Source organism: Grus americana, chromosome 1 (assembly GCF_028858705.1).
Source record: "Grus americana isolate bGruAme1 chromosome 1, bGruAme1.mat, whole genome shotgun sequence".
NCBI lineage: Eukaryota > Metazoa > Chordata > Aves > Gruiformes > Gruidae > Grus > Grus americana.
This window is the reverse complement of record NC_072852.1, coordinates 207,261,924-207,283,068: the sequence shown is the minus strand read 5'-3', so window position 1 is coordinate 207,283,068 and position 21,145 is coordinate 207,261,924. Positions and strand designations below refer to the sequence as shown.

Sequence of the window (21,145 nt, the reverse complement as noted above, 5' to 3'; positions counted from 1 at the left end):
ATCGGCACAGCAAGGGGACACTGGCGTGTGGACTCTCAATGCTTTAGTTAAACTTCCCTCTTTAAAGGGCTCCTGGAGTACTTGTGGAGTATTTAATTGCAAAAAACAAAAACAAGAAAAGATTTGACTTAAGCCCTGAGCTAGTGGAATAATGAGGCCTGTGAATAATCCCAGTGAAAGCAGTGTTGAAGTGCTTTCTAGATTAAATACTTCACTAGGCCGAGACCTTAAAAAAACCCTCCCAAAACCCACATGCAAACAGCGGGCAGGTTTTCTTCTCTGGAAATTACAATTATTCAATCACTGTGGACCCTAGAGAAACAGGGACCCTGATTACACTGCAGTGTAATGTCATCACTTCTGTATGACAGTAATATTTTTTTATTTTTCTTTTTATTTTTTAACTGATGTGCTGTCAAATATAATCACATCAGATCTACACAGCACTGTCCTCAATGTACCTCTGTGATGTTAGGCTGCAATGTTTTGGTGACAAAATGCTTCGTATCTTTAGGTAGGTTAGACAGAAGAGCATCACTGCTTTTCCTTCTGCTTCCAGACGGGGTCTGAATAGGGTAGTGTTTGCATGGGCTGAATGTACATGTCTGTACACTCCTCCCTTGGCAAACAAACCTCCCCCAGACCGCAGGGCAGAGCTGGCCGGTGGCAGGACATCAAGGCATGTCCTTCCTAATACCAGCAGCTCTGTCCTCTCCCAGAAAAATGCAAGCACGGCAAGGACACGTTGAGACCAGTGACTTGCTGTAACCTATGCATGCAGAATGACAATACACACTTGGTAGTTAAAATCAACCAACCTAACAGGTCCACTGCAAGGAAAAGGGAGGGCAAAAAGGCACCAGTTTCCATACAGAATATTACATTGAACTGGAATTCAAAGAAAAATTTTATTTCCAACTACTCGGGAGACACTAGGAGCCATTCAGCCACCAGTGAGTAACCGAAAGCCATGCTGGAAGCAGTGGGGCTGTCGAGTGAATGGTATTGCTCTGAAATGTAAAGTCTCCACCAGACATCTGTTTAAGCTGTTAAGGAGAGGGCTTGGCATTACCCAGACCTGTATCTACCACTGTCTGAGTGCTGAAACAGCGTCTCTAGCAATATCTGGCCAGTTAAAGCAATCACAGCACCATGCCCTAGCCTCGGAGAGAAGCCATCGTCTTACCTCCTTCACTCTCTGCTGCTCACTGCTGCACAGGAACGTCCCAAACAAACAGCTGTACAGGTGATCCAGGATGGTTATCAGGAAATACTCGTTGAACTCAAATGCTGTAGGAAACTTCAGACAGAACCAGAAAATTAGGTTGGGATTTTAGAACAGGAAATGCAAATAAACTTTCTCCTACTCTGTGGTCTTGGTAAGGAGTTGGCCTCTCTTCTTTATTTCTAAACCAGGATTTGTCTGTTCTTTGCCTGGCGGAATATTCAGGATCATATTTTCTCCTTCCAGGAGCAGGAGTTTCTCTCTTGGAAAGCTGCTTTATACATGCAGAGAGGAATTTTGAACAAAAGCCAGAGGTCTGAAGGGTTTGACCACTGTTTTTATACACACTCAGTGCTCCTTCAAGTGGAAGCTTGCTCTGCTATCCCTGCCCCTCATGACAGACCATGCAACAAGACTGTGAACAAAAGGCTGAAGCGTATGTGAAATAATGCATAAGAAGAAATGGAAATGTCCCGGGGCCAAATGGAAATAGCCTGTGTAACACAGCACCTCCCAGAGGAAACAGCAGGGAGGCATCGTGCAACACAGGTCAGCAGGAGGGACAGGGGCTGTGGTTGCTATTGATGTTCCATACAGAAACAATCAGACCCAAGACAGGGAGAACTGAAACTCCACAAAGGGTCAATAAGAATACATGCAGTGAACTGCTGGGGCAATGGAGAGGAGAGCAGGAGGCCTTCCTCCCTCACAAACCACCCTTCTCTTCCCAGACTGCCCCAGTTGCAACATCTTGACCTCACCAGCTCAGGTCAGGATGCCTGCTTGTAGGAGCAATCCAAGGAGAGCATGATGAAAGTGACTTTTGATGATGGTAAAGCCTCCCTCTTTCTCTACTTGAATATGGTACAGCTTCGTATATACTGGCATCCTTCTTTTCCATTTCACCTGTTTTAATCCATCATAAGCCTAATTTTTTCAGTGCCTGATATTTGCCACGTGACACATTTTGTGTCACAGCAGACACTAAAAACCTTCTGGGTCCCACATACCTGGCGAAAAACCTCCCAACCATAGGGGATCTCTCCTGAACTGTGCCTCTGCCATGCCTGGTCTGAAGTGAGGGTCTCAGCTCTGCACATCACATATGAACCAGGAGCAGTATGTTTGCCTTCAGAAGAAGTTAAAAAGGAGCAAATGGATGTCTTCCTACAGGTTTGGTTACGCGATCAGCTTGAGCAGAGGCAACAGGGATCTGCCTGCACCCACCATGCTAGAGAATTACATTAGCAGCTCAAGTCACTTATGCTTCTGAAGGCACAGTGAGGATGGCTAGGCTGTCTGTTCCTGCCCATGATAAAGGTGAGGCAGCTGTCTCCTGTTTCAGGGCGAGGCAAGCTTCTTCTCACAAGCTCACATTTATTATAGCAGCATGTAGGTAAGCAGCACCCGCTAACCAGTCAATCTGATGCAAGCTGACATCGTGGCCTTCCTGTGCACTTGTGCATTCAGACTCCTTGATGAACAGACCCCCAAGAAATTTGTTGCCAGAGTCAAAACAAGAGTAGAAGCCCAGGAAAGAGCCTGTGCAGGTCAGCTTGGAAATTACTCCTGTGGCCAGACACTGCGCCACGTCTGGGCACGGTGGCTTTGTGGACACGTGTGCCAGCCAGCAATTTACCTGTCTTGTCATCTGCCAGACACAGTCGATGAACTGGAGGAACACAGGAGAGCGATCCGCGTCTGCATGATTCTTATCTCCATGGCCAACTCTCTGAAACAGAGCAGGACAAAGAACATGAGTCACATGGGGCTTCATGGGGAAACTGCTGGGGTCTCCTCTCAGTCACCTAAGCCTTTACCAAGAGCTATAAGAAAGTTCAAATAAGTCCTGATTTTGCTTTGTCCACATCAGTTCGTAAAGGGGTAAAGGATAGGTACTCCCTTTGTCTTTGAAGTGAAATTTCTTTATGGGGATATTTTCATGCTAAATTAAAACAAGAGTTGTTTGAGTAGAGGCTCCAGATGCTATGCTGGCACTGATTTCAGTTAATAGCTAAAGTTCAGAAGGAAAAAAAATGAGAATGCTTTTTGCTTCAGTTGCAGCTGTCATCCTGGCTACTTCAGTAGTACAGCGTGCTAGATCTAAGCACTACCTACAGGCACGGCATGTGGCGTTAACCATCACACAACACCTCGCAGCTTCCAAGCACTGTACAAACACTAACCCAGCCCATCTCCTGCCACCTCAAGAGAGGCAGTGATGAAAGCATCCCCTGCAGTAGGCCTCCAGCCCTGACCATGCTGTGTGGCCTTGGATAAAACACGTGAGGCCTGATTCCCTATAACTAGTATAGTACGTTACTGGTTATATATTACTCAGAGCCCTAAGTACCATACAAAGACAGAACAAGAACATGTACGTAACAGAGATCCCTACTGCTTCTGTAATTCTGTTCTCCCCTTGCCAAAGGAAATCAATATCATTACCTTCTTCGTACAGACAGGGAAGCTAAAATCCTCATAGTTCAAACACCAGCTAAGAGTTTTGCTGCAGCAGAACCTCAGTTGCTTAGTGCCCCAGTTTCCCCACCTTGCATTTGACTATGCAACCTACCATCGTATGTGCTGTAAACAGACCTTGTTCTAGCCCTTGCCAAAACTGAACAACCACAAAAGAACAGCTATGAGCAAAACACAACAGGAACAAAGACTGAAAGGTTCTCTCGATGCTGTGTCACAAGTCCACAAAGTTGCCTCTCTGCCAACCCTAGGGGCACAACCACAAGCTATTCTTGGTCCAGTCTCAAACTGCTGATCTTTTAGCTAAACAATTAGAAGCCTCCCCCAAATAAAATGTGCCTGAAGAAAATATGAGGTCAAGGCCATAACCAAATTGCCGCCTCTTCAATACCACAGCATTTCTTAGATGACAGTGTCCAAGCAGTCTCAGAAAATGGACTGAGCTGGAAAGACAAGAAATACCCCAGTGGTCTCTGCCAACTCCCAGCAGAAATGCCTATCTTGAACCCAAAGCACTCTGTTAGTTTAAGCCTAAGCATGGGAACACAACATATCAGTCAGGTACCTGAGAGATTTAATACCATCCCTTCCTTGTATCTAGCAATACTGTCTCCAAGGAGATGATTGGAATTGTAGGCAGAAAACAACAGCAGCAGCATTCACCTTTCTTCTGTGAGTTCAGCTGGGGACTCCTCACAGGAAAGGCTAAACTCCTTTGAAATCCTTCAAGGTGGACAATAACTTTCTGTTCAGTGCCTTCCAAGGGCTAGTGACTCACCAGCTGAAATCTGTGGCCGAAGCTCAGCCACTCCTTCTCCACTAGCACTTCAAAGCCCCTGATAGTTCGGTAGTAGCCATCTAACATGAGCAGAGAGAGAGAGGTGAGCTGGGCTGTCCGGTCCCAGCCATCACTGCAGTGTACAACCACAGACGTCTTCCCCGATTCCACCTTGTCTGCGATCCGAAGGGCTCCAGCAAGAATGAGCTGGGACAAAAAAAAAAAGTTACAAAATCTCTTTGGAACAGAAACTACAAATGAAAAATGGCTAGTGACAACACAGGACAAACCAAGGGCTCTGCCTGCCTCAAGGAGAATGGGAAATCAGTTCCAACTACGTTATAACTAGGACAGCAAACTGGAGAACATGTATTTTGTTCCAGCGAGATGACAACACATCTAAACTGTAGCATAGGCACAACTCTGCAAGAGCCTCTGCATTAAGCTCAGTCCTTAGACAGACCAGGATTTAAACACAGGAGCATTCTATGTCTGAAGACGAACACAAAATGGCTATCGCCTTGCAACTGCCCCTTTCTGCGTTAGAAGGCAGACAACGAGAACTGGATGTTTTTAGGAAAGAAAGAGCTTAATTTGAAAACCAACATTTGAAGGATTTTGCCCCACTTGTTCCAATTCTGGTTGGATTCCTGAAAGGCTGATGGGGCACCAACTCCCAACATTTGCTGGTCTGGACCACACAGTAATGCCAGGATGTCGAGGATCCCCACGTCAAGAGCTTGGAAACTCTGGGACTCCTATGCTTTTACCAGGGCTTTCACGTTATACATGACCCAGTGTCCTGGTTTCGGCTGAGATAGAGTTAATTTTCTTTTTAGTAGCTACTGTAGTCCTGTGGTTTGGATTTAGTATGAGAATAATGTTGATAACACACCAATGGTTTTAGTTGTCGCTAGGTAGTTGTAGTGTCTACGCTCAGTCAATGACTTTTCAGCTTCTCACGCCCTGCCAGGTGCACAAGAAGCTGGGAGAGCACAGCCAGGACAGCTGACCCAGACTGGCCAAGGGGATATTCCCCACCACAGAAGGTCATGCTCCGAATATAACTGGGAAACTAGCCAGGAGGCAAATTCACTGCTGGGAAACAGACTGGGCATCAAGTTGGGGTTTTTTGCAGGTGGTGAGCAATTGCATTTGTGCATCACTTGTTTTATATATATATATATCTCATCATCATCATCATCATAATCTTCCTTCACTGTCCTATTTAACTGTCTTTATCTCAACCCATGAGTTTTCTGGGGTTTTCTCCATTCTCGTCCCCATGCCCTTGGGCAGGGAGGGGTGAGCGAGCAGCTGCCTGGTGCTCAGTTACTGGCTGGGGTTAAACCATGACACCCAGGAATACACTTCACTTCCAAAACCAAACCATCTTTCAGTATTTCAACCCCCTCTCTTGTTCCTCTTCCCATCTCCTCAAAATTCCCCATTCCAAGAAACTATGGTTTTAGTTGTTTTTAAATTGAAACCAAATTGTAAGTCTTTAAATTTCTCTTAAATTCAAAATCCAGCACTAAAGTTAGTTCTGGATACATTTCCCAGTGAACAGGCTGGTACTGACTTGTGGTTACTTCAGCCACATGCAGTGGGTGCAGACATGCGTACCTTGATATGCTCGAGCCAGTGAGTTGACTCTAAATTAGACAGCCAGTGAGTCTCCTCGATATTTGGATACACAATTTCTTTCAGTTTTCTCAGCGATTCTCTCATAACATGAATATTGTGAATGTCCAGGAACACTAATTCTGCATTCTGATAGGCATCTTCACTCTCATAGCCCCCTCCTTTAGCCTGAAGAACAAAATCCACATAAAAATCATTAAGCAAAAATGTATTTTATATTTTATCCCCATCGTTTGTCCTGAGCAAATATCAGCTGACAAAATATGACAGTGATTGTACTATCTAAAGTAGGCAGAAAACACTGGATTTAGCTTACAATTGGGAACAAACATGTACACGCACACACTTTGTGTCTCTTTCTTGCAATAGTAATGAATGCTATAATTTTTACCAAAGAATATCACATTACAAGCCTTCTTTTCCTCTGTAATTATCATTTATCCCCATTCAAGCTGCTAGCTCATTAGATTCACTATTCTGTCATTTACAAATTTACCATACTATTATAGAGGAGTATATCCCACACACTAATTGCCTTTCCCAAGTAGTGGGAAAGACAGATTAAAAAAAAAAAAAAAATCGGCTTTAGTGCAACAAAGCAGTTCTACTACTAAAACAGGGCTTAGAGTGATGGCATGAGACAGAACAGCAGGAAGAACACAGCAACATTCCTAGACATTAAAGATCCCCAGCTTATATTTTGAAATTAAAGATCATGATGCCTGAATTTCGGCAGTGCTGAGTAACCTCAGCTCCCATCAGGGTTAAGAGGGACAGAGTTCTGGTGCTGTTAGAGGAAGCAGTCGTTCAACCACATGAAGTGAGAAACAGTGATACACAAGATCCAGGGTGCCAGACTTTGACCTCAGTACTATGATTGTTTTCCTTTCAATCTCATTTCAAGTTGTGGATTAATCCAAATGGGCCTTTCATAGTCACACTGATATCTACTGATACCAGCGCAGGTGTAAAGTCTGTCTAGAGAATCAGATCATTGCATATGAATCTCTTCATAGTAGAAAAGGAATAATTTGAAATGGTGGTAGGAAATGTGCTCTAAGTGATTACGTTCCCAGCTCTTGACAGAGGAAAAAGCACCTGACCTTATTGGCTACAGCATTCACACTAGGCCTTGCATCAAATATGAAGATTTTATGGGACTGAGCATTAGAATCCATGATGGCTTGAAGGTACTTTTCATCTTCCTTGCTTCGTTTGCCACTCACTCCCACCATTGGCTGGCTACAGCGAGTGATCGTTGCTTGACTCTCTGGATGAATCCACGACAATACCTTCAGAAACAAAAGAGAAAGAAATGAAGGAAAAATGGGATTCATTAAACCAGTGATGTGTTTTACCTGGTTTGTGCTGGGATCCTGCCATGTATTAGCTGGTTCCAGAAGGCTGGATTCTATTAAATCACGACTGAATGAAAGAAAGAATTCTTCTGTCCTCACTCATTCATTCTGGTGGCATTCCCAAAGTTTGAACAAACAAGAAGTGACTGAAGAGGTTTAAGTCTGACTTTTAAATATGATGCAGACTGTTTTCTCACTGTTACGTGAGTCACAAATAGACTTTCTTGCTCTGCAGTCATCAGGCTGTGTCTTACTCCATGTTACACCATGTAAAAGTTAAGCACTTTAGGAACAGATGTAATTTTCTATAGGCTTGAGAAGTAAACCAGTACATTTTCAGTTAGTGCTGAAATAATCATAACAATGTGTTTTGTCTTAATTTCATTTAATAAGCATTTTCACTAAGTATTCCTCTATCCTGAAAGCTGGAGTAGGCCAGACAATTGTAAACAACCAAATAGGGCTGCTTTGTGTTTCCCAGGAACTGAACCCAGATTTGGTCTGGGTTGTGCTAAGTTATCTTATCTTCTCATTTTGGTTTAGTCTACATCTCTTTCACAACAGTAGTTCCAGCAGATAATGTTGCTTTCTAACTCCTCAAACATGTTGCTGTCACTTTTATTATCCATTGACCATTTATTTGCTCCCTGGAATCCACTCAGCCTGACCTCGGTATTATTTATAGCCCAAAGGTATGTAACAACACCACATCAAAGTGGCTTCTTTTGTCACACTCACTGGTATGCGTCCTCTTGATCTGAAAGATGCTACTCTCTTTAATTCTTCATCAGGAATGTTTACGGGCACGGCTAGAATCGCGGGGTACGTATCACACAGCTCATAGCGCTCATTAATCTTGGTCAACCTCCAGCTTTCATTGGGAATCCCCTAAAGAGGAAACAACAGCAGGTTAGCAAATGAGTTGCTCTGAGACCTCAGCACAGTCAAATCCCCAGACCTGAAATTCAAGGCAACTTTTGTTAATGAAGGACATTTAGGGCTGGAGCCTGGGACTGCATTATCTTGGTAACTTGCATTTCATACCTCTTCCCGGAGAGGTAGATGTTTTGCTCAGGTCACTGAAGAACAGGAAAACTAGAAGACCACAGGCAGGCTCACCTATGGCAAAGGAAGTGTGGAGGCTACAGATGTGGCAACATGGGCGATCCCCCTGACAGCATCTTGAACATACCTCCTGGTTTCATCGTGGTTCTTAGAGGAGAGCCAGGAGCAGGACAGAACGGGTGACCGATAGTCCTCACTCCTCTATTGGCACTTAGGTCAAATGTGGTGGGTGGAAACTGGGGATGGAAAGTGGAGTTACCAAACAGGATGGAGGGGAAGACAGAAGGGAGAAGAGGCAGTGAAACACCCCTCAAAAAAAATCAATCTGTTTTGGGCCTTGTTCAGTGTTTGTGGCACAGCTGTGCAATCCCCTAAAAACACTGGAAACCTAATAATTGTACATCTCTGGCTGCATGACTGTATGTGACCCAGCCAATGATGTGCAACTCCCATGTTCCTCTCAGACAAAGCTCTCTGGTTGTACTAGTCTGACTTGAGCTGGGAGAGCAGGGAATCTACACACACACACACATCACTGAGCTCAGCGTGCCCTGATGGGGAAGCAACTCAACAGCTTCCCAGATGACAACCTCCAGGTAACACCTGAAGCACAATGGGGACGATCCTGACAACCTGCAGACTTAGTTTGGCTGACGCTGGGAGTTAAGAGATCAAAACAGTGTGGTTGCTACTGCATGCCTGCAAGGAGAGATTTAAACAGATACTTGCTGCAGCAGGGGTGAGCACCAACACAAAGCATCTCTGTGGGGAAGACAGATCTGCTACAGTGAACATGGCCAGACTGTTAAGCACAGAGTCTGTTCTAGAGGAACATCAGCTCTTAAAGAATACGTGCTTCTGTTCTAATAAGCAGTACTTCAGTTTAAGGAGGGTGGTGGGACACTGATTACCACTGTCGCAGCTCACACAGAAAATAAATGACAAATCTAACACAAGTCAGATGAGCTGTGGTAATTATGGTTGACCCATGCGGACTGCAGCCGGTTACCCGTCAGAGCAGTGAGTCATGCTGTCAAAACAGGTCATGGTTAGAAATCTGAGGAGAGGACAGACCTTCTGTCTAATACCGGTCACACACCCTGCTTGTGAACCACCCCTGGTCCTGGGGGCCCTCCTGGGAAGGAAATGTTACTACAAGGAACCAGCAGAGCTGCCAGGATCACGAGTACCCCAAAACCCTAACGGAAAGCTATTGTTGGCACTGCCTGAGGCCAAAGAATTGGCAGAAGATGGCATAAAACAGTGTACATACACAGTCCAAGCTTACTGATGGGTAAAACACACTCAGAGGTCTACCAGCTGTACACATCGTAGCGACATAGGGACATCATAGCGGGGGTCTGCTACAGGCCACCTGACCAGGGAGACCGAACAGATGAAGGCCTCTATAGGCAGATAGGAGCAGCCTCATGTTCACAAGCCCTGGTCCTTATGGGGGACTTCAACCACCCTGACATCTGCTGGAGGGACAAGGCAGCTGAGCGCAAGCAATCCAGGAAGTTCCTGGAATGTGTTGATGACAACTTTCTCCTCCAAGTGATAGAGAAGCCCACAAGGAGAGGTGCCATGCTAGACCTTATTCTCACCAATAAGGAGGGCCTGGTAGGGGACGTCAAGCTCAAGGGCAACCTTGGCTGCAGTGACCACAAAATGGTGGAATTCAGGATCCTCAGGGCAGCGAGGAGGGTGCGCAGCAAGCTCACTACCCTGGACTTCAGGAGAGCAGACTTTGGCCTCTTCAGGGATCTGCTTGGTAGAATACCATGGGACAAAGCCCTGGAAGGAAGAGGGGCCCAAGACAGCTGGCTAATATCCAAGGGTCACCTCCTCCAAGCTCAGGAGCGATGCATCCCAACAAAGACGAAGTCAAGCAAAAACACCAGGAGGCCCCCGTGGATGAACAAGGAGCTCCTGGGCAAAGTCAAACAAAAAAAGGAAGCCTACAGAGGGTGGAAGCAAGGGCAGGTAGCCTGGGAGGAATACAGAGAAACTGTCTGAGCAGCCAGGAAGCAGGTTAGGAAAGCCAAAGCCCTGATAGAAATTAGTTGGGCCAGGGATGTCAAGGACAACAAGAAAAGCTTCTATAGGTATGTCAGTGATAAAAGGAGGATGAGGGAAAATCTGGGTCCCCTCCGGAATAAAACGGGTGACCTGGTTACCCAGCATATGGAGAAGGCTGAGGTACTCAATGACTTCTTTGCCTCAGTCTTCACTGGCAAATGCTTGAGCCACACTGCCCAGGTCACAGAAGGCAGGGACTGGGAGAATGCAGAACCGCCCACTGTAGGAGAAGACCAGGTTCGAGAATATCTAAGGAACCTGAAGGTGCACAAGTCCATAGGACCCAATGAGTTGCATCCGCGGGTCTTGAGGGAACTGGCGGATGAAGTGGCCAGGCCACTCTCCATCATCTTTGAGAAGTCCTGGCAGTCTGGCAAAGTTCCCGCCAACAGGAAGAGGGGGAACATAACCCCCATTTTTAAGAAGGGGAAAAAGGAAGACCCAGGGAACTACAGGCCGGTCAGTCTCACCTCCGTGCCTGGCAAGATCATGGAGCAGACCCTCCTGGAGACTATGCTCAGGCACATGGAAGATAAGGTGATTGGTGACAGCCAACACGGCTTCACTAAGGGCAAGTCGTGCCTGACAAATTTGGCGGCCCTCTATGATGGGGTTACAGCGCCAGTGGATAAGGGAACGGCAGCTGATGTCATCTACTCGGACTTGTGCAAGGCATTTGACACTGTCCCGCACGACATCCTTGTCTCTAAATTGGAGACACATGGATTCAATGGATGGACCACCTGGTGGATAAGGAATTGGCTGGACGGTTGCACTCAAAGAGTTGTGGTCCACGGCTCAATGTCCAAGTGGAGACCAGTGACGAGCAGCGTTCCTCAGGGGTCAGTACTGGGACTGGCACTGTTCAACATCTTTGTCAGCGACATGGACAGTGGGATCGAGTGCACCCTCAGCAAGTTTGCCGATGACACCAAGCTGCGTGGTGTGGTCGACACGCTGGAGGGAAGGGATGCCATCCAGAGGGACCTGGACAGGCTGGAGAGGTGGGCCTGTGCGAATCTCATGAAGTTCAACAAGGCCAGGTGCAAGGTCCTGCACGTGGGTCAACGCAATCCCAAGCACAGCTATAGGCTGGGCGAGGAATGGATTGAAAGCAGCCCCAAGGAGAAGGACTTGGGGGTATTGATTGATGAGAAGCTCAACATGAGCCGGCAGTGTGCGCTTGCAGCCCAGAAAGCCATCCGTGTCCTGGGCTGCATCAAAAGAAGAGTGACCAGCAGGTCGAGGGAGGTGATCCTGCCCCTCTACTCCGCTCTTGTGAGACCCCACCTGGAGTACTGCGTCCAGCTCTGGGGGCCCCAGTACAGGAGACACATGGAGCTGTTGGAGCGAGTCCAGAGGAGGCCACGAAGCTGATCAGAGGGCTGGAGCACCTCTCCTATGAGGACAGGCTGAGAAAGTTGGGATTGTTCAGCCTGGAGAAAAGGCGGCTCTGGGGAGATCTAATTGCGGCTTACCAGTACCCTGAAGGGGCCTACAGGAGAGATGGTGAGGGACTGTTTATGAGGGTGTGTAGTGACAGGACAAGGGGTAATGGGTTTAAGCTGAAGGAGGGTCGATTTAGATGTTAGAAAGAAATTCTTTACTGTTAGAGCGGGGAGGCACTGGAACAGGTTGCCCAGAGAGGTTGTGGAAGCCCCATCCCTGGAAGTGTTTAAGACCAGGCTGGATGAGGCTTTGGGCAACCTGGTCTAGTGGAGGGTGTCCCTGCCCATGGCAGGGGGGTTGGAACTAGATGATCTTTAAGGTCCCTTCCAACCCAAACCATTCTATGATTCTATACACAGCAAGGATGGAATCTCTTGGGTCCACCAGCTCTGCTGTCAACCAGGGAATAGCAAGACTCTTGCTCCTAGCTGTCCATCATCTGTGGTCAAACTGGTTACTATCTCAAAGTGAACTAATGGCAAAGTACTAAATTGTTCTCAGTCCTGTCCTAGTAAGTACATGACTGCACTACAATGGATCTATCAGCAACGCTTGGAGATATCAGCTCCCCCAAATCAGAATTAAAGCTACGCTGTCAGCACACTCTTGGCAAGAAAAATGGGAGCTCACGAGTAGTGACATGGAAGAAGAGCTCCGTTTCGTTATACCCTGCAACTCTACCAGTGCTCAGTGAGAAGATCAAGGAGTCACTGGCACTGTAAAGCACACTCTTCACAGCATGGGGCAGAACGGCTTCAGCACACACTGCTCGGCCCAGAACTGACATCTCTAAAGGTCTTTCAGCTGCGACCCTGAAAAATTTGAATGAAATCTTTCCTCTGCAATAGCCCAGACCAGAACAATCCATGACAATCCCCCAAAGAAAGAAAAGATGCTGTGTGTCAGCATTCAAATTTCCTTTGAATCATGGGGAATGCCTGCTTTCCCCTGGCACAGGAGACCTGAATCACAGAACCACCCCAAGAGGACTTTGGATCCAGATTGTGACTTTCTCCAAGGACTTGAAGCAAACAGAAATAAGTGAAGTGGTCTAGAAGTGAAGCTGAATTTGCATCTTCCCAGGACATTTGCCATGATGCAGAATAGCTTCTGCATTTATTCATGCTTGTTCAGATTTGCGCTTTCTCCAGCTGGAATCAATAGAAAAAGCTAAACATGATATAAAGCACTTTGGTATTTCCTCATATAAGACACATTTCACTGCTTCCTGGAAAGTTATAAGCACCCAAAAGTCTACTTACTATCAAACTAACCCAAACGGTTACAGATGTAACTCAAGAAGCCTCTGCAGGCTCAGGAACAGCTCTGGCAGTCTCCTGCCTGTGCACCTGCAGAGGGAACCCAGGCACCCCCGCTACCAGCGGGTGCAATGGTCCAGAAGCTGCTAGGGAACATGGCTGCTGGGTGTCCACGTTAGTGACCAGAGCATGCTGCCCTGATTGGTGCACAAGGTCTGTCTTCTCCAGGTAACACCACTAGCAGACCTTGATTTCAGGGGAATTCACATGTTTGGTTGCTCCCAGAGGGCAACGTGAGGAAGGCAACATGGCCACATCTACAGTCGTAAATTAAACATGCCCACGCCTGTTCTCACTGAGACCAGCTGGTACAGTGCACCTCACATCCATACCATTAAACTCATTTATCTTCAAAACAGAGCAGTTTGTCCAAACTGGTGATCTCTGGTTTGTGCCAACCTCTGAACCGTGCCCAGGTTCGGCAGCAGGCGAGCTGGCCTTGCAGCCCTCCTCTTCTCTACTCCACAAGGGCCCAACTGCCTCTTCAGGTGCCAGCTCTGATGTGACCCAGCTGCACAACCGTGGCTCAGACCACCAAAGACACTGCAAAGCCATGCGAAAGAGCTGTGTGAAAATCTATAGAAAGACAAGAAATGTAAAACTGCAGATAGAGGAAGAGGACTGTTGAGATGGGGATCGCTGGTAGCTCAAAGTTTTGAAGGATAAATCATCATGAAATGGTATAAAATCCAAAAGGAAAAACCGTGAGTCTAGTAGGCAGTCACTGGGTGAGGGCCAACAGCTGGGTCACCTGTGTGCTGGTGTTGACATTAGTGGTGGAAGAGGGCAAGAACAACCCAACTGAGCGAGGTGCAGAGGCTGATCCTTCTCCTCTCACTGGTGCCTGCCTGGCCAGGGAAATCTCTTCAGATGCCTTTTCTGAGGTGGTGAGTACTAATGCTCAGCCTAGTAGCTAGTGAAATCTCAGCTATCTTGTTTGTGTGTTAGTAAATAATTGCTTCATACTCTCAATCTGCATACATCTTGCTGGAGGAGTATCTTTATGTACGGCTAAAGATGCTCAAACACACTCACTCAAAAGAGGGACGGTAACAGTCTGCACTGAAGCTATGCCTGGAACTTCCAAGGAAGGTGTCCCAGTGCTCGGGAACACTTCTTACAACTGTATCATATAACCATAGAGATGCAGCCTTTGTGTCATCTCCACACACAAATCAGACTTCGTATCCTTCTGGATGCCCTTGGTTTCCCTCATTCATGCCTTCCTTTAATGACCTGCGTTCACTTGACCTACGCATGTTGTAGAACATCAATTTTCTTTCTTTGCAGGGAAAAACTGTTGAAGACACACCAGCATGGCACTGAAACCAGCACCTTACAAAGCACACGTTTAAGATTATGCACATGAGGATCTTTCACTGACAGGAAAAAATAATTTCCTTGCTGGAATTACACACAGCCACATCTCTCTACTGGATCCAGTAGACTGACTCTGAGCTTAGCCACATGGGTACACCTGCAGTGGGCAAGGCAGCGAGGATCCCGAGTGGCACACCAGCAGTGCTCTCTCGAACTTGGTTTAAGCCATGAGATACCCAGAGGCTGAGCACATTAGCTCAGGTGCATCCCTACACCGACACAGGAGCCAGCTGCCAGAATCAAGCTGGTCCCTCTGCCATGTACTCAGCCCAGGTTATGTCCACGTAGCACAAGAGAGCTGTGAGAGTAAAGAGTAGCATAAGCAAGACCTCAGTTAAACCATGGGACATTTAACAGTTCAATTCTCATTTCACTCCCCTAAGTTACACCAAACAATCCTCTGTAGGACGCTGTTCTCATGCTCTACCTTTCCCACTCTACTCGTATACTAACACTGGGCACTTCTTTTATCCTCAAAACAGGTCAGCTCCTCTTCTGAATTAATTTATATATGTTTTCTCTGAAAGCAGCAACCAAAGCCCTGTACTGTGGCTCCCTGGTACATATAACCAGAGCATAGGATTAGATGAGCATGACTTCTGTAGGGAAACATCACACATTTCCAGCTTCACAGCCCCTTGTAATATTTTCCAAATGCTCCCCACCTTGTTAAGGAAAATGAAAGCTTTAAGCTAGTCCAAAGGTACCTCAAGGTCTTTTGGTTTCAACTGAGTCTTATTCACTTTGCAATTCTGTTTTATACTCTGCCAGCCCGCATGTAATAAAAATCAGGGAGCAATTTCAGTTTTAAATTTCATTTGTCACATGTGATTCCATTTACCGACTAAATCCCAAACCTCTCTGAGTTCCTTTTGTTCTCTACAGGTTGTTTATTACTCCCCATAGTTTTATACAATCACAGATTTTTAATAAGTTACACATTTCCATCTTTCCTAAGAATGCTAACAGAGAAGCCAGGGGTTTACTGAATATCTTTCCTAATTGCTACAATCTCTACCATATCAACAGACTTACATTAATCTGAAGAAAAATTATAATAAATAAATCCTATCACACACAGACTTGCCATGTCTACCGGTGTAGACATAGATCCTACTCTAAAAGCCTTTTCTGGATGCCTGGTAGTTGGCTTCTACTTTTGCTCCTCTCCCCTCTCTCTGTGGCCCTGCTCCCACAGGGAAACGACTGACCTGGCCTAAGATATTCCAAGTTAATGCCTGGCCATACTGCTGGGCTGCTTATGCCTTAGGCCAGCTCTTCTCTAAGAGTTTTTAAACTAATTCCAAAAGGTCTTGCAGATAGTGCATGTGTCCTGCTTTTCTATTTCTGATCACAATTCATACAGTCAGAGACAGGTAATCCCATTATCTGATTTGATGATGTCAGTTTTGTTTCACTGTTAACGAATCCCTGCTGCCATTTCAGGACATAATCCTGATTTACTGTAGTATTTGTTATTGCTTTAACAGAATCTGGTTGGATTAAGAAAAAAGGCTAAGGCATTCACATAGATAAACTGAACATCCATAGTTATAAATGCTGAAATTAAATAAACAGACTGAAATACCTAAAAGTTTTGGAGGGGACATAAAGCTTCATACTGCAGGACCTAAATCAACTCTAACGAAAGGGATGAAATTCTCCTCCTGGCCAGATGACAACATAAATGTCTATTGTGGTATGGTTTGCCTCCTCTTCAGCAGCTGGTGCTGGTCACTTTTGGAGATAAGCTACTGGAACAGATGGATTGCGTGATATGGAACGGGAACAACTGTGGCCCATTGTGGGTAAAATTCAGATAGGCCATGGCTGCAAAAAATCCTGTTTGGATTCATTTTTGCAGTTACTGATGCAAGCAAATGACTGAGGGCCTCAGCATACAGTCGTCAGTTTGATTTCTTGACAGTCAGGTTAAGTTTTTCCCGAGCGCTCAAAAATGATACAAAAGGAGGTCATAACAAAAGAAGTACATGCTGCAGCAATGTCTCAATTGTGACATGCTTCACCACCCAACAGTGCTACCTCACATGACCAGAAACAGACACCGTGGCCCAGAGTCTCATTTCCTTTACAGAAAGGCCACGAAGAGCTGTAAATCACATGCATGTAAATATATGTGTCCTTTCACTGCCAAATTTAAGGTACAGCCAATCACAATATAAAAACTAATATGGATAGAAAAGCTTGTATTCTAAAAACAGACATGCCAGGATTAAGAAATTGGAATAATTTATGTTGAAATTCTCAAGGGTCACCCTTCCTTCTTTCCAGGTATTGTAAAAATGTCTTTTGTACTGTTTTAACTGACGCTTGGCTAAGTGAATACTGTGTTTTTTGATGGAGATTATTTTGATAACACAGGTATTCTTTAGTCTTTGCTCCAAAGTCTTAGTCCTGTAAAGAAGCATCTTTCCCATACAGCTTGGGCTGCAGATCCTTCTTTATAAACAGATCTTTCCTTAAAATAACTACCACGAAGGAGGTAAATTCTAAACAAAGCAATAATTACTGCATTATCTGGTCTTATGACTCAAACTCGACCTTAGATACAGTGTGCGTTGTTGATTACAAATGATGGGAGGATTTTAGGTTGTGGTATCTCATTGCAAACACACTTTTTTTGGCAATGAAGATAGTGGAGGTAAGATATATCGCACTTTCGATTAGCAGCTTAGAAGCCAGTGATCTATCTTAGGCAGCTATTTTAGGAGGGAACAAATCACCCCCAACAGTGAAGTGCTCTCTCCCCATCTGTTAATGACAGGCCTAGACAACCAATTTAGAAGGCATGCCCAGCTTTTAGAAAACTAAAGCTAGGAAAATGAATCCCTTCCTTAGGTTTTGGATGTCAGGAATCAGATGAACAACTAGGCTAGGACAGATGTCTTGTTTTGTTTTGCTTTATGGGAATGACCCAAATAAATCCTTAAATTACATGGCTGTAAATTTCTTAATTTTATGAACAAAAATTGGTTTTATCCTGGCAGATCTGGATGAGACAAAAGTTTACTGTGCCCAGGGCAAAACTGTCACCAAATTGTGCTGTTTCCTCAACTTGAGAATTTTACGACAACAGTGATTTCATTATAAAACCCAAAATTCTCCCATCTTTTCCCCCAGGGAGGACCATTCAAGTTTTTATCGCAGTATTCCTAATTGACAGCCTACCACTTCATGATCATTAACACCTTTGACCAGTCTACTCTGGACACACTACTACTGTCTGTTCCAAGCTATGGTTAATCACAACAGTCTCTAGGTTGATACCTACACTGATTCTCCAAGAAAATTAAGGCATTCTACATTTCTTTTTTTTTTTTTTTCATTCTAAGTTCCTGTTTGAGATACCTTACAGAAAACTGGAAATAATTAAAACCGATACGAGCAAGAGCTGAGGTGTGACACTCAACAATGGGATGGTCTGTACCCGCAAAACGCATCCTCCATTCCTCACTGTCAGCAGTGGCTGATGACTAAGCCAGAGCAATAGTTTTTTGTACCAAAGCCTAAAGTCAGCTCTCTGCAGCCTGAGTAATTGCCATCAGTGGATCTGTATCTGTAAAGCTGTACTGCTGTCATTAACCACTGCAGTGTGGAGAACAATGTCCTAACCCAGCCTGCACAACATGTGTCAGCAGGATCATTCTCCACTCCATGCGACCTGTGATTTTGTTACTTGCACAGAAGCTCACTTCTGAAGAGTGGAGAGGATGAGGAAGGACATGGCACAATACCCACCTGTCTTCTGTACTCCCAAGTGGGGTCATACACCTTCCATCCATTTTCTGGGAAAACCTCTTTGTATTCAAATGCAAAAAGTGGCTGAAAGAAAGAAAATTCACAATGAAGAGCCCACTCAGAGCCCATATCCAGGATGTTTGATATCTCAAAAGGTAACTCATGACTGGTCCTTCTTTTTTCCCACTGCCCTACTTTTCTTTTAGGGCTTTGTGAAAAAGATTAACACGCTGGCTGTAGCAGGTAATTAGTACAACAATGTAATTTCCTCTATACCCCTGATCTTGCTTGTCTATTACCCAGTACTTCATGTAAAAAAGGAACTTATTATTAAAGAGAGAAACAAAAGACTACTTGGGCAAGAACTCTCTTACATATTAAGAACTAGATCATTTCAACCAGTATTTGAAGCAACAATTGCAGAGTCATAACAGGACAGAGCAGACGAACTGCATTCCAGATTTGGGGCAATGCAGTCACCATTAGCTGTAAACCTCTGATGGATGTCATTGTGCTTTGAATATTTTCCCTCTGTTACGAGGATGTATCAGTAAGACACTCTCCATGCATGAAGAAATCCATCCCCACAGCAGTAGACTTTTCCTGCTTTCTATATGATCTAAACCTCTACAGAATTAATTCTAAAACAGATTTAAAAACCAGCATTTCTCCTCCTCCAACAAAATGCACCCAATGCGAACACTGTACCAAGTAGATGGGACTGAACAAAACAGCTTACTGCCACTACGTGTCTTTTGGCAAAATCTGAAAAGAAAATACTTACCAGATTATTTGAAACTGGGAAAGCATATTTCATTAGGTTCTCAAATATGGATCGTCTAGTTCTCCCTTCAGGCTTATGAGCAAACCGCAAGTTTCGAATATCCTAGGAAAAAAAAACCGGAAAATCAAGAGGAAAATCAAATTGCAGATTTCTGAACCACTTCAAAATCCAAAGAAAATCCAAAAGCCAGCATTCAAAATAGGGTCACATCATGATGCTCTTTCTAGCACTGATTTAATATTGTACTGTGAACACTGTTCTATTGCAACTCTGAGCTTGGTTCAGTGGTCGTCTGCCGCCTCCAGCAAAGCCTGCCCCAACTGCAGAGGAGCAGAGGGAATGCACGCGTGTGCCTGCTCACAGCATCTTGCCTTCACATGAAGCGCTCTACCTGCTGAAAGTCCAGGGGAGAGCCCTGCTCAGGGACAAGCTATTTCTGATCAGCAGGACTTCGTGAGACAGACCTCCTAGCTCGTACCGGGCTCTCACGCTGAACTGTGCCAGAAGACAGCTGGAAGGGACTGCCTCACAAAGTACTCCACAGAGCTACTGCACACGTGGAGCCCAAGTCCAGCCAGTCTGGTGCGAAGCAACCAGTGCCATCTCCCTTTAAAGCTTCCATCTTGCAGAGCACTCAAGAGGATGTCTTGAAACTGAGAACTCCTCCACTTTACATGGTTTCTACAAAGAGTGGTAACCCAGGACCTCCTTTCTGTACTCATGTACAAAATCAAATTTGGAAACTAAATAAAGCATCTCTAAGATGCCAAGAGTTGCCAGCCAAGCCTACAACTCAAACACTTGTAGTAAACAGTTTAAAAGCCACCAGCAGGAAATGAGCTATCAAGTTCAAGCATATGAAGATGGCACAACAAGTCAGAGAGTGAGATAAACAGCTAAAGATTTAGCTGTCTCACAAGACTGGGATTAGGTAATTGGTCTCAGACAGAGAACATTTCAGGATGCATAAGCTGTATCTGTGCTACTCTGTTATCACACTAAACTGCTCTGCATCCTGGGCCAAGCAGGCTGGCATATATATATACACACACACACACACACACATATATATACACACACACACACATATATATATATGCGCACACTGAATAGGGCCAAGATACCTGTCGTATAGCTTGTGCCTGGGTTTCCCACCCAGGGAAACAACATAGTTCACTCCAAACCTGACCATGTGTACAAATTTGCGTACAGGCAAAACGGCTGAGGACTAGGAATCCAGATCAAAACAGGAAACGAATTAGCTTACCAGCACAAGCACTCCTATGTTAGCCAGGGAGGATCATGACTGCAATAGGAGGAGGGAGCAGCTGGATGATTTGGTATAGATTATTATCAACTGCTCTTGACTCAGTGCATCCACAGCTTGAGAGTCTGCTTAGCTTCCTGGTGCCTCAAAATCACAGCAGTGACCGGAGCAGTTTGGGACTCATTTTCATTCCTCCATCTGCCCTTATTCAGGAAGTGGCATCCTTTCACCCTTGAGGGGGCTCTGACAACAGCTCTAAGCGGCCCAAGACCTACAAGGTTCAGAATCCAGCTCTCCCCACATGGCCACCAAGGGAAGCAGAGGGGCCATGCCCTGGTGAACAGCAGAAGTATGAATTTTGGACTGGAGACGGTGGCTTTATCTACTCTGTGGGTCTATAGTAAGTAGATACAAGGAGGTGAATTGTTAATTTTTATTGAAGTTTGCGTTTCCAATGATTCCAAGGGCTCGAGAGGTGCGTGTGAAATATGTACTGCCTTGAAAGAAATGAAAGAACAGCCTCGAGGAGGATTGAAGGCTACTTGCCAGTCCCT

At 45.3% G+C, this 21,145-nt stretch overlaps 1 protein-coding gene across 3 annotated transcripts in view; it reads right to left on the bottom strand.

Annotated features, from left to right (window-relative positions):
* MTMR2 (myotubularin related protein 2) overlaps positions 1 to 21,145 on the bottom strand; it is a 66,461-nt gene that overhangs the window by 3,216 nt on the left and 42,100 nt on the right. For all 3 annotated transcript variants that reach the window (XM_054818309.1, XM_054818302.1, XM_054818318.1), the window contains 8 exons: positions 19,325 to 19,426; positions 18,541 to 18,624; positions 8,225 to 8,374; positions 7,232 to 7,420; positions 6,111 to 6,296; positions 4,485 to 4,691; positions 2,865 to 2,957; positions 1,187 to 1,300 (listed from right to left, as the gene is read on the bottom strand). In XM_054818309.1, the coding sequence (XP_054674284.1) occupies positions 1,187 to 1,300; positions 2,865 to 2,957; positions 4,485 to 4,691; positions 6,111 to 6,296; positions 7,232 to 7,420; positions 8,225 to 8,374; positions 18,541 to 18,624; positions 19,325 to 19,426 (1,125 nt within the window). The remainder of the gene's footprint in view (positions 1 to 1,186; positions 1,301 to 2,864; positions 2,958 to 4,484; positions 4,692 to 6,110; positions 6,297 to 7,231; positions 7,421 to 8,224; positions 8,375 to 18,540; positions 18,625 to 19,324; positions 19,427 to 21,145) is intronic.